The 14,294-nt window shown below is 41.8% G+C and overlaps 1 protein-coding gene across 13 annotated transcripts in view; it reads right to left on the bottom strand.

Annotated features, from left to right (window-relative positions):
- The window catches only part of lrch3 (leucine-rich repeats and calponin homology (CH) domain containing 3), a 137,024-nt gene that overhangs the window by 37,984 nt on the left and 84,746 nt on the right, over positions 1–14,294 (bottom strand). For all 13 annotated transcript variants that reach the window (XR_013886332.1, XM_080185778.1, XM_080185774.1 and 10 more), the window contains exons 9-11: positions 10,025–10,173; positions 6,031–6,107; positions 1,190–1,270 (exon numbers count right to left, since the gene is read on the bottom strand). Coding sequence is in view for 12 of the 13 variants with exons in the window: in XM_080185778.1 (XP_080041904.1) it covers positions 1,190–1,270; positions 6,031–6,107; positions 10,025–10,173 (307 nt within the window). In the remaining variant the exon portion in view is untranslated. The remainder of the gene's footprint in view (positions 1–1,189; positions 1,271–6,030; positions 6,108–10,024; positions 10,174–14,294) is intronic.

Below are 14,294 nucleotides of genomic sequence, written 5' to 3' on the forward strand. Positions count from 1 at the left end.
TACTGATTCCCTTGGCACCCAAAAATATATTGTTATCCTGAATGCTTGAGATTGTGAAAACATTCAGCTAACTTGGGTATTAAGGTCACATTAACTACTTACGTAACTTGAAGCAGACAAGAGTAAAGGTAGCAGCCGACAGCAGCAGCAGCACTGCATAGCATTCTCAGAAAGGAACTTTAGTAAGGGAATTAGATAGACTAAAACAGGACAAGTAAGCTACAGGAAGAGCAGGAGCTGGAGCACAACTTTTCACAAACAGTAATCAAAGGTTAACAGCGGGTGCAGCTCAGAAGTTATAGGGACTATGTTTGTGAGTATGATACTGATTTCACTACAAAGGAGAGCAGGTATTAACATTTGTATGTTCATTTTCAAGTGTTAGCTAAAAGGAAGTCAAGATACTGATGTTTCCATGTTTAAGAACATACAAACAAAAGATTTAGGAGCAAGAGTAGGCCACTTAGTCCCTTGAGCCTGCTCCGGCATTCAATAACATCATTGCTGATCTGATTGTAAACCCAACCCCACATTTGTCTTCCCCAGTAAATCTTTCACCCCCTTGTTAATCAAGAATCTATCTAGCTCTGCTGTCAAAATATCCAATGACTCTGCTTCCACTGCCTTTTGAGGAAGAGAATTCCAAAGGTTCACGATCCTCAGAGAAAAAAATTCTCCTCATCTCTGCCTTAAAGGAGTGATTCTTTATTTTTAAACTGTGACTCCCAATTTAGATTCTCTGAAAAAAGAAAACATCCTCTCCACATCCACACTGTCAATACTCCAAAAGAATCTTAAAGTTTACAATAAACTATTAAAATGAGTTATGAGCATTGACCATTTCCTTCATCCAGATAGGTTCAGGTCAAATCTTAAAAGTACAGAAGTATAAGAGAGAAGGTGCAGGTTCACCTATCCACAATACTATCAACTGACCCTGAAGTAAATTATACCATGTTAGAGTGGGTAGTCAAAGAGGGCATTAATAATGACTGGCCAGAAACCTGGAGGCTCCTGGCACCAGTGAAATTCACTCCACACACTTAACTTTGGGAAAGAGAAGAAAAACTGAATAAATTCTGTTCAACATGATATCTGTTAATTCATGAGGATGTCTGACAAATTCACAATTAAATGTGCCTTCCTTTTAACATAATAACTTATTTGAAAATTATAAATCTGAACTCACCGATCTTTTAATGCCTGTTGTCGTTCACTATCATGCCACAGTTGTAAAGTTTCAGGTCTTCTGGAGCCAATGACATCATTTCTGAAAAGTTAGAATTGTTATTGTGTATACGCATGTGGCATAGACAGCTTTGTGATCAGTCATTAATTTCATAAATGGAAAAGGTCAAATAATTAGAAGTTAAATATCTTCTACACTTCTAATGGTCTACAGGTCAATCATATCAGCAAATTAAATCTATTTGGGGTTGTGGGCAGTGAGGTGGCATAGTGGGTAGCACTGCTGCCTCACAGCACTACAGACCCTGGTTCGATTCTCAGCTTGGGTCATGGTTTATGTGGAGTCTGCACATTCTTTCTGTGTCGACATGGGTTTCCTCCACGTCCAAAGATACACTGGTTAGGTGCACTGACCATGTTAAATTCCCCCTCAGTGTACCCAAACAGATACCAAGAGTGTGGCAACTAGGAGATTTTCATAGTAACATCATTGCAGTGTTAGTGTAAGCCTACCTACGACACTAATAAATAAACTTAAAAGAAAACATTAAACACTTCATTTCACTACAACAGAATTCTACTTCTACCACTTTAAGATATGAATGAATGACATAAATGATCGTATAACATTCAATGTCAGAAATTATGCAAAAATCCCAATCTGGTTGATTAATTCACAACCAATATAACCAGCTACATTAAGATCAAACTAAAATGGGAATTAAATGTTGAAAGATATATAATACTAATTTGAATACATTTTAATAGGGGCAGTATGGTGGCTCAGTGGTTAGCACTGCTGCCTCACAGCGGCAGGGACCTGGGTTCAATTCCCGGCTTGGGTCATGTCTGTATGGAGTTTGCATGTTCTCCCCATGTCTGCATGGGTTTCCTCCGGCTGTTCTGGTTTCCTCCCACTGCCCAAAGATGTGCTGGTTACGTGGATTGGCTATGCTAAATTCTCCCTCAGTATACCCGAATAGGGGCTGGAGTGTGGCGACTGGGGGATTTTCATGGTAACTTCATTGCAGTGTTAATGGAAGCCTACTTGTGACTAGTAAATAAACTTTACTTTTATTACAGCTTATATTTTCTATTTGTCTGTTGTACAATGTTGTCCAAGGAATTAGCAAATTAAATTTGCATTCCTCCCCCAAATTGCTTATTTCTTTGGTATAAATGCTCAAATATTAGTGCAAGAATAATCCCTTTGCACATCATGAAACCCTGGGATTTCAAACAAGTAAAACCAGTTTAGTGAGATACAAGCAACCAGCAGCACAAGAGAGAAATGAATCTACAATGAATGGTGGATGAGAAGCATCATATTAATTTGAAATGTTAACTCCGTTTTTCTCTCCATAGATGTCGCCAGGCCTGCTGAGTTTTTACAGCACTTTCTGTTTTCATTTCATTTCTGAATCTAGCATCTGCTGTATTTGGCTTTTAGGTGTGGAGAAGCCAGCGTTGGACTGGGTGGGCATAATTAGAAATCTCACAACATCAGGTTAAAGTCCAACAGGTTTATTTGGTATCACAAGCTTTCAGAGTGCTGCCGCTTCAGCAGGTGAATGAATCACCGGATGGAGGGGTAGTGCTCCGAAAGCTCATGAAACCAAATTAACCACTTTGGACTTTAACCTCATGTTGCGAGACCTCTTACTGTGGGTTTTAGGTGTGGAGACGTTAAAGCAGACATCTGTAAACAAATACTCAGTGCTCTGTATTGTTAGTTATACTCCCCATTTTGGTACAATTTGCAAATGTTGACACTTTCCTCCAATTGCAAAGTTCAAATTATTTCCATATTTGGTGATTAGTAGTCCCAGCATATTTCATCCAAGACCACCACTTCTCACTTTGTGCCCAATACTTCCTGACTTGTCACTAGTCTAAAATGTGGAACCTTATCAAAGACTTCCAAAAGAACATGTATAGTACACACACCACACTGCCTTTGCCTACTCTTCTTTACTTTAAATAATTCAATGGGTTGCTTAAACATGACCGTCCCTTTCAAAATCTATGTTTTTTAAAATTATGTTCTTGTCTTGAGAATTTTGTTATTTGGTCTTTTAGTGAAAAGATTCTCGTATTTTTCCTACCATTGATGTCAAGCCAACTAATCTATAGTTTTATCTTCCTGGTTCACCTACTAAAAGAACTTTTAAAAAATTGCTTCTGCGAATTCATGTTCCCTGAATTTCCTGAAGAGAAATGATGAAGGGTCATCCAAACTCAAAACATTGGCCAACTCTGACAAAGGGTCATCCAGACTCAAAACGTTGGCTCAATTCTCTCCACAGATGCTGTCAGATCTGAGGTTTTCACGTACTTTCTGTTTTTGCTCCCTGAATTTCTAATTGCTTCTCCTTTCTCGAAGATGTAAATTCATATTGGAATGTTGCATGAATATCAGCAGACTTTCAGTACCTTTCTAAAATAACCTGACCATGTGAACTATTTGACCATAGTTGGAACATCCTAGGCAGATCAATTTGATGTGTACTTTCCAGCAAAATTTCTGGAAAATGATCCTCTCCTAGTTCAGATTGTTGTGATTGTGTTGAGCAAACTAATTGCAATCAGCAGAATTAGCACAAACCAGAGATCAAACAAGGGCCTTTTGAGGACTATATGTCTCAATATAACCAACAAGTAGTGTGTTTACCCACCTGACAACATAAAACCACTTCAAATGATGTGCATATGTAATATTCATATGTACAACACATTAAAGAATACCACATCCCAGTAATGGTTATTAAATGGCTACAGTAACAATCTGAAAGAAACCTGGATACTATTGTTCCATATTTAGAACATAGAACATTACAGCGCAGTACAGGCCCTTCGGCCCTCGATGTTACGCTGACCAGTGGAACGAATCTAATGACCCTCTAAACTATTCCAATGTTATCCATATGCCTATCCACTGAACATTTGAATGCCCTCATAGTTGGCGAGTCCACAACTGCTGCAGGCAGGGCATTCCACGCCCTTACTACCCTGAGTAAAGAACCTACCTCTGACATCCGTCCTATAATTACCACCACTCAATTTAAAGCTATGTCCCGTGTTAGCCATCACCATCTGAGGGAAAAGGCTCTCACTGTTTACCCTATCTAACCCTCTGATCATCTTGTATGCCTCAATTAGATCACCTCTTAACCTTCTTCTCTCTAACGAAAATAACCTGAAGTCCCTCAGCCTTTCCTCATAAGACCTTCCCACCATACCAGGCAACATCCTGGTAAACCTCCTCTGCACCCTTTCCAATGCCTCCACATCCTTCTTATAATGTGGTGACCAGAACTGTACGCAATACTCCAAGTGCGGCTGCACCAGAGTTTTGTACAGTTGCAACATGATCTCACGGCTTTGAAATTCAATCCCTCTACCAATAAAAGCTAACACACCGTACGCCTTCTCAACAACCTTATCAACCTGGGTGCCAACTTTCAGGGATCTATGCACATGTACACCGAGATCTCTCTGCTCGTTGACACTGCCCAGAGTCCTTCCATTAGCCCTATATTCTGTACTCCTGTTACTCTTACCAAAGTGAATCACCTCATACTTTTCCACATTAAACTCCATTTGCCTCCTCTCAGCCCAGCTCTGCAGCTTACCTATGTCCCTCTGCAAACTGTAACATCCATCCTCACTGTCTACAACTCCTCCGACTTTGGTGTAATCAGCAAATTTACGAACCCATCCTTCTACACCCTCGTCTAGGTCATTTGTAAAAATGACAAACAGCAGTGGCCCCAGTACAGATCCCTGAGGCACACCACCAGTAACTGAACTCCAGGTTGAATATTTCCCACCCACCACCACCCTCTGTCTTCTATCAGCTAGCCAATTCCTGAGCCAAACTGCTAAATCACCCTCAATCCCATTCACCTGCATTTTCTGCAGTAGCCTACCACGGGGTACCTTATCAAACGCTTTGCTAAAATCCATATACACCATGTCAACTGCCTTACCTTTATCCACATCTTTGGTCACCTTCTCAAAGAACTCGATAAGGTTTGTGAGGCATGACCTACCCTTCACAAAACTGTGTTGACTATCCCTAATCAATTTATTTCTCTCCAGATGATTATAAATCCTATCTCTTATAATTCTTTCCAAAACTTTGCCCACAACAGAAGTAAGGCTCACCGGTCTATAATTCCCAGGATGGTCTCTACTCCCTTTCTTGAACAAGGGGACAACATTTGCTATCCTCCAGTCTTCCGGCACTATACCTGTATGACGACATGAAGATCAAAGCCAAAGGCTCTGCAATCTCCTCCCTAGCCTCCCAGAGAATCCTAGGATAAATCCCATTCGGCCCAGGGGATTTATCTATTTTCATACTCTCAAGAATTGCTAACACCTCCTCCTTACGTACCTCAATCCCGTCTAGTCTAAAAGCCTGTATCTCAGTACTCTCCTCGACTACATTGGCTCTTTCCTGCGTGAATACTGATGAAAAATATTCATTTAGTGCCTCTCCTATCTCTTCAGGCTCCACGCACAACTTCCCACTACTGACCCTGACTGGCCCTAATCTTGCCCTAACCAATCTTTTTTCCTGAGGTACATTCAAATCTTAAGACACTTTTTCAAATTAATATATTGGAAATAACATATTGGAAATACATAAAGTTCATAATAAAATACTTATTTTCCTGTTCATCTGTCTTGCAGCACATTAGAGCTTACAATTACAACAACTGGAATGACATAGAGTAGAATTATTTTCAAAATGCTTTAACTTTGAAAAACAACTTTATTTTCCAAATTTACAATCAGTTTTCATTCTTTGATATAAATTGAGGTTGAAAGCAATACCTATTTTGTTGTTGCCAGCCCCTCTCATTCTCAGTTCTTTGTGGATCTCCAACCGGCCTTGATTTCACTGGAGAAACCTTCAAAGTGAAAACACAACCCTTAAATGATCAGATTCATCAGTTATAATTCTATCCTAGAATTATATTCCAAGTAGTTTTTATCAACAAGTATTGCGAAATGGGACATTCTAGTCCCATGGCAGGAGTTTTTGAGAGTTATTTGAGAGGCACAACAGAAATTCATCCCAAAGAGGAGGAAACATGTTGAGGGGAAGACAAGACATTCATGGTTGATGTGGGAAGTCAAGGACAGCATAATGGCAAAAGAAAAATGCATATAAAATGGCAATGAGTAGTGGGAAGCCAGAGGATTGGGAAGCCTTTAAAAGCGAGCAGAAGACAAGAAAAGCAATAAAAGGGGGAGAAGCTGAAATTTGAGTGTAAGCTAGCTAGTAATATAAAGAAGATAGGAATGATTTTTTTCAACATATAAAAGACAGGAGAGAGGCAAAAATAGCCATTGGACCACTGGAAAATGAGGCTGGAGAAGGAATAATAGGAATCAAAGCAATGACAGAGGAACTGAATTGTTACTTTCCATCAGTCTTCATGGTGGAAGACACTGGTGGGATGCCAGAGCTCCAGGAGAATCGGGATGCACAGGTGAATATAGTGGCCATCACTAAGGAGAAGATTCTGGGGAAACCAAAAGGGCAGAAGGCAGATAAATCACCTGGACCGGATGGACTACATCCCAGGATTCTAAAATGTATAGCTGAGGAAATTGTAGAGGCATTGGTGGTGATCGTTCAAGAATCACTGGAGGCACAGAGGATACCAGAGGACTGGAAAGTAGCTAATCTAACACCGCTGTTTAGGAAGGGAGGGGGGCAACAGACAGGAAATTATAGGCCGGTTAGCCTGACTTCGGTCATTGGCAGGATTTAAGAGTTCATTATTAAAGATGAGATTGCGAGTACTTTGACAGTAAGTAGTCTCACCAGATTAAAGTCCAACAGGTTTATCTGGTAGCTTTCAGAGTGACTCACCTAATGAAGGGGCAATGCTCCGAAAACTCGTGCTACCAAATAAACCTGTGGGCATTAACCTGGTGTTGTGAGACTACTTACTGTATTTACCCCAGTCCAACGCTGGCAAGTCCACATGAAGAGTACTTGGAAGTGCACGATAAAGTAGGACTGAGCCAGTATGGCTTTGCCAAGGCGAGGCCATGTCTGACAAATCTGTTAAAGTTTATTGAGGAGGTAACAAGGAAGTTAAAAAAGGAGAACCAGTAGACGTGACTGATGTAGATTTCCAGAAGGCCTTTGACAAGGTGCCGCATAAGAGACTGTTAAATAAGTGGCCATGGTGTTAAGGGCAAGATCCTGGCATGGATACAGAATTGGTTGACTAGCAGAAGGTAGAGAGCGGGGATAAAGGGGGCTTTTTCAGGATGGCAGCCAGTGACTAGTAGTGTGCCTCAGGGGTCAGTGTTGGGACCACAACTTTTCACAGTATACATTAACAATTTGAAGGAGGGAACTGAAGACACTGTTGCAAAGTTTGAAGATGATACAAAGATATGTAGAGGGACAGAGAGTATGGAGGAAGTGGGCAGCTACAGAAGGACTTCGACAAGTTAGGAGCGTGGGCAAAGAAGTGCCAGATGGAATTCAATATGGAAAAGTGTGGGATGTGCATTTTAGAAGGAGAAATGGAGGCATAGACTATTTTCTAAATGAGAAATGCTTTGGAAATCAGAAACACAAAGGAACTTGGGATCATTCTTCAAGATTCTCTTAAGGTTAAGGGCAGGTTCAGTCGACAGTTAGGAAGACAAATGCAACATTAACTTTCAAGTCAACAGGGGTGGAATACAAGAGTAGGATATACTTCTGAGGCTGTATAAGGCTCTGGTCAGACCCCATTTGGAATATTGTGAGCAGTTTTGGGCCCATATCTAAGGGAGGGTGTGCCGGCCTTGGAAAGGATCTGCAGGAGGTTCACAAGAATGATCCCTGGTATGAAGAACTTGTTCTATGAGGAACGGTTGAGGAGTCTGGGTCTGTATTTGTTGGAGTTTAGAAGGATGAGGGGGGATCTTATTGAAACCTGCAGAATACTGCGAGGCCTAGACAGCGTGGATGTGGAGAGGATGTTTCCAGTAGTAGGAAAAACTAGAACCGGGGGCATAACCTCAGGCTCAAGGGACGATCCTTTAAAACAGAGATGAAGAGGAATTTCTTCAGCCAGACAGTGGTGAATCAGTGGAACTCTTTGCCGCAGAAGACTGTAGAGGCCAGGTCAATGAGTATCTTTAGGACAGAGACAGATAGATTCTTGATTAATAAAAAAAACAGGGGTTATGGGGAAATGGCAGGAGAATGGGGATGAGAAAAATATCAGCCATGATTGAATGGTGGAACAGACTCGATGGGCCACGTGGTCTAATTCTACTTCGATGTCTTATGGTCAACAAAATTTATTAGTTAGTAAGCAAACGCATAACAGGACGGTTTGATTTTTTACATGTCTATATACTGTACTGTAAGTACAAAAAAATCCTATTTTTAATTTTGCCCTTAAAACTCATTCACACAAAAAGCAACAAAGTAATACCCTGTGTAAGAGGTTATTCTATTATTAACAAGGATGATGCACAGTCTAACCAGTAAACTAAAATATCAATAAATATTCATTGCTTCAATGAAAAGTGGCCTACTATAATTAAGAAAGCCCACCAATACCTCGACTTTCTCAGAGAACGAAGAAAATTTGGCATGTGAGCTACAACTCTCATCAACTTTTACAGATGCACCATAGAAAGCATTCATTGATTGTATCACAGCTTGGTAATGCCTCCTGCTCTTCCCAAGACCGCAAGGAACTACAAAAGGTCATGAATGTAGCCCAATCCATCATGCAAATCAGCCTCCCATCCACTGACTCTGTCTACACTTCCCGCTGCCTCGACTAAGCAGCCAGCATAATTAAAGACCCCATGTACCCCAGACATTCTCTCTTGTACCTTCTTCCTTTGGGAAAAAGATACAAAAGTCTCAAGTCACATACCAGCTTCTTCCCTGCTGCCATCAGACTTTTAAATGGACCTACCATGCATTAAGTTGATCTTTTTCTACACTCTAGCTATGACTGTAACTCTACATTCTGCACTCTCTTGTTTCCTTCTCTATGAATGGTATGCTTTGTCTGTATAGCATGCAAGAAACAATATTTTTCACTGTACACTAATACATGTGACAATAATAAATCAAATCAAATCGCCTTCTCAAAGGCATTAGGGATGGGCAATAAATGCTAGCTTAACCAGTGACACCCACATCCTGTGAAATAAACCACTGTGATCAGAAACCTACCTGCCGCAGCAATATAAATGCTGTGATTAAAATATCAGGCCAGAGGCTTGGTATTCTCTAGAATGATTTCCTAAAGTTTTTCCATCATCACAAGTCAAGAGTGGGATGGAACACTCTGCATTTATTTGTATGCAAACTGCTGCAAAAACATTCAACAAGCTTGACACCCATCTAGGCCAAAGCATCCCACTTGACTGGCACCCCACTGACCATCTTAAATAATGACTGACCATCTCAATGCAGAAACTCACCAATGTTTCTTGACAGCACCTCCCAAATTCATGATTACTGCTACCTATGAGTTGGAGGAGGAGAAGGACAGGAGGGTCTGAGAACACCACAGATGCAAGTTTCCCTTCAAGTCACATGTCATCCTAGTTTAGGACTATATCGCTCTTCTTTCGTTGTTACTGGCCCAAGATCCTGGAACTTCCTGCCTAACAGCACCTTGGGAATAACTTCACCATATAAATTGTGCCACTTCACACGAAGGTAGCTTGTCAACAACTTCTCAAGGACAAGTAAGAATAGATACCCACATCCTGCGAGTGAATTTTTACAAATTCTTTACATGCAAATGTTTTCATTGGTTTTGGGCGTGTTTTGAAGAATTACCTCATAGTTAATACGCCGTCGTTCAATATATGCTATGAACTGGGAGCTGAGACTGGTGGACTCAGGACGCTTTAACAATCGCATTTCCTCCTCGTCTTCCTCTGTTGCACAGCTATCAATGTAATCTATTTGCTCTAGGTCATGTTCAACTGGAATAAAGATATAAAAATAATTTCAACTAGCCACCAGTTGCAACTTATTTACCTCACAAAACATCCACTGTGAAGGACACATTTGTCTTTGCCTTTGAGGGCAAATTAATGAAATTGTTTACAGCATTTAAAACACTGGAGACATTTGGGTTTTATAAATAGTGACATAGGCAAATGTAATGATACACTTTTACAGACAATGATGAGTCAATAGTTAAAGCACCATGTTCAGATTTGGGAAGATTCACCAGGACTATTTCAGAGAAGGTTAGTTGTACATTTCACATTATTTACAACAGTGGTGTTGTCACTGAACTAGCAATCCAGAGACACAGGGTAATCCTCTGGGGCCTCATCATTCATGGCAGTTGGTGAAATTGAATTCAATAAAAATCTGGAATTAAAAATCTACTGATAACCGTTGTCGAATGTTGTAAAATCCCATTTGGTTCATTAATGTTCTTCACAGAAGGAAATCTGCTGCTGTTACCTGATCTGACCTCCAGACCCACAGCAATGTGGTTGACTCTTCAATGCCCTCTGAAGTGGCATAGTAAACCACTCAGTTCAAGGGCAATTAGGGATGGGCAAACAAATACAAGTCAGCCAACGACATCCGTATCCAATTATATCAAAATATATCACGCAAAGTGAAAATGAACTATTTGCATTAACACCAATTTCACAGTTGCTGGTTATATCATATCTAATCTTCCATTTATTCTGAACAAAATTTTTACTTGTAACTTAACTGTCTCATTTGCCTCATGTCAAAGCCAAAGTTTTGGGAAATACTCTTTCTTCTCTTACTTGTCACTATTTTGCCCAGTTTGCCTAGATTCATCACAGGACCTCAAGCCAAAGCCACAAGTTCACGCTCCCAATTTGGACCAAAAGTAATTTTTTTTTCACTGCCTTGGAAAGCAACAATTCAGGGACTGAGATAAGTACTGTATCCCAGTGACAGCAACTTGATTTTGCATATAGCAACCATTATACTTGATTATACATTTTATAAATATATAAAAAGGAAGAGGCTGGCTAGGGTGAACCTTGGACCCTTAGAGGATGAGAGGGGGGACTTAGTGGTAGGGATGGGGAAATGGCTGAGGCCTTGAATAACTTTTTTGTTTTGGTCTTCACGGAGGAGGACGTGAATAATTTGCCGGGTGTTAGCGATGGAAAGATGGTAGGAGTGGAGGGCCTGAATGACATTATTGTTACTAGAGAGGCAGTGCTCGACAGACTGGAGGGACTGATTGTGGACAAGTCCCCAGGACCGGATGGGATGCATCCAAGGGTTCTGAAAGAAATGGCGGAGGTGATAGTGGATGCCTTGGTGATTATTTTCCAAACGTCGCTGGATTCCGGGGAAGTGCCGGAAGATTGGAAAACGGCTAATGTTATGCAGTTGTTTAAGAAGGGTGGCAGGCAAAAGTCAGGGAATTATAGGCCGGTTAGTTTAACGTCTGTTGTAGGTAAAATGTTAGAATCCGTCATCAAGGAGGAAATAGCGAGGCATCTTGAGGAGAATTGTTTGATAGAGCAGACGCAGCACGGTTTCGTTAAGGGGAAGTCGTGTCTGACGAATTTATTGGAGTTCTATGAGGATGTGTCTAGGGCAGTGGATAGAGGAGAGCTGGTGGATGTGGTGTTTCTTGATTTTCAGAAGGAGTTTGATAAGGTGCCTCACAAGAGGTTATTGCAGAAGGTCAGGGGGCATGGAGTTGGGGGTAGGGTGTTAGCGTGGATAGGGGATTGGCTGTCAAATAGGAGGCAGAGAGTGGGGGTCAATGGGTGCTATTCGGATTGGCGGTTGGTGACTAGTGGAGTGCCCCAGGGGTTGGTGCTGGGGCCTCAGCTATTTACCATTTATATAGATGATCTGGAGGAGGGAACCGAGTGTATGGTGTCGAAATTTGCTGATGACACCAAGATTGGTAGAACGGCAAATTGTGTGGAGGGTGTGGAGAGTCTGCAGAAGGATCTAGATAGGCTGGGCGAATGGGCCAGGAACTGGCAAATGGAATTTAATGTTGGCAAATGTGAAGTTGTTCACTTTGGTAGGAATAATGGTAGGAAGGACTATTACCTACATGGCGAAAAACTGCAGCATGCGACTGTGCAGAGGGATCTCGGGGTCCTTGTGCATGAGTCACAAAAACCCAGCCTGCAGGTGCAGCAGGTGGTCAGGAAGGCTAATGGGATGCTGGCCTTCATAGCGAGGGGGATTGAATATAAAAGTAGGGAGGTCTTGCTGCAGCTGTATAGGGCACTGGTGAGGCCGCAGCTGGAGTACTGTGTTCGGTTTTGGTCGCCGCACTTACGCAAGGATATTTTGGCCTTGGAGGGAGTGCAGAGGAGGTTTACTAGGCTGATTCCGGAGTTGAGGGGGTTGAACTATGAGGAGAGGCTGAATAACCTAGGCTTGTACTCGTTAGAGTTTAGAAGAATGAGGGGAGATCTCATTGAGACATATAAGATGATGAATGGGATGGATAGGATAGAGGTGGAGAGGCTCTTCCCGCTCAGAAAGGACAGTAGGACTAGAGGGCACAGCCTCAAGATAAAGGGGGGGTCATTTAGAACGGAGTTGAGGAGGAACTTCTTCATTCAAAGGGTGGTGATTCTCTGGAATTCTCTGCCCGTTGAAGTGGTGGAGGCTGCCTCGCTAAATATATTTAAGACGCGGGTTGATAGGTTTTTGATAGGCAAGGGGATTAAGGGTTATGGGGAGAGGGCGGGAATGTGGAACTGAGACACGACAGATCAGCCACGATCTTATTGAATGGCGGGGCAGGCTCGAGGGGCTAGATAGCCTATTCCTGCTCCTATTTCTTATGTTCTTATGGCATACATACATACATACATACAAACATAAAAATTAGGCCATGTGATCCCTCAAGCCTGCTGCACAGATTATCATCATTGCAGATCTGACTGTGGCCTCAATTCCACATTCCCCCTATTCCCGATATCCTTGTTAGTCAATAACATATCTACCTCTGCCTTAAAAATATTCAATGACTCTGCTTCCACCACTTTCTGGAAAGAGAATTCCAAAGACTCTCAAATGTCAGAGAAAATATTTCTTATCAACTCCAACTTAAATGGAAGCCTTAAAATAATATGGGAAACATTTTTTCAGCATCCACTCTATATTTGTGTGTGCGCGTACATGGGCACGTACAGCAGGCAGACTATGTTCACTCAAACACAGACACAATAAATTAGTGGGAAAGGGAGTTATGCGAAACTCTAGTTATGAGAAGGGACTTGTAGTATTTCCATTACAGCAGAAGAGATTTACAAAAAGTTTCATGAATTATTAAGCGCTTGAAAGAATGAACATGTAAGCATAATTATCTCCAGTTGGAGACTAAATAGCAGTAGAGCAGGGATCATCAATTGCTACTTAAAAGTGAAGAGAGAAAGAAAGACTTTTTTTCTTTACAGAAAAGGTTATTGGTGCACAGGATTAGCGCTGAGAATGGTTGATGCGGAGACCATGGGATCTTAAGGAAAACTGGACAAATGTTTGAAACAAAAAAGTCAAAAGACTATAGGGCGAAAGTAAAGCAGTAGAACTAGTTCTGGACTGTCCCAGCAAAGAGCTGGACATGAACATAATAGGATGAATGATCTCATTCAATGCTGTAGACTATGATTCTTTATATTGTAGATTGAATTGCAATAATTGGAATTAAGTTTTGAATTATACCAAATTTGTTGCCAATTAATAATGTGTGTAGCGGGCACGTGTGCAAGTGTAGGGGCGAGCGTGTGGTAGAGATATGTATGTGGAGAGCGGGGTGTACGTGATGAGGGGGGTGTACGTGGTGAGGGGGGTGTACGTGGTGAGGGGGGTGTACGTGGTGAGGGGGGTGTACGTGGTGAGGGGGGTGTACGTGGTGAGGGGGGTGTACGTGGTGAGGGGGGTGTACGTGGTGAGGGGGGTGTACGTGGTGAGGGGGGTGTACGTGGTGAGGGGGGTGTACGTGATGAGGGGGGTGTACGTGATGAGGGGGGTGTACGTGATGAGGGGGGTGTACGTGATGAGGGGGGTGTACGTGATGAGGGGGGTGTACGTGATGAGGGGGGTGTACGTGATGAGGGGG

Source organism: Carcharhinus amblyrhynchos, chromosome 3, assembly GCF_965287045.1.
Source record: "Carcharhinus amblyrhynchos chromosome 3, sCarAmb.v2.hapA, whole genome shotgun sequence".
In the NCBI taxonomy this organism is placed as follows: Eukaryota; Metazoa; Chordata; class Chondrichthyes; order Carcharhiniformes; family Carcharhinidae; genus Carcharhinus; species Carcharhinus amblyrhynchos.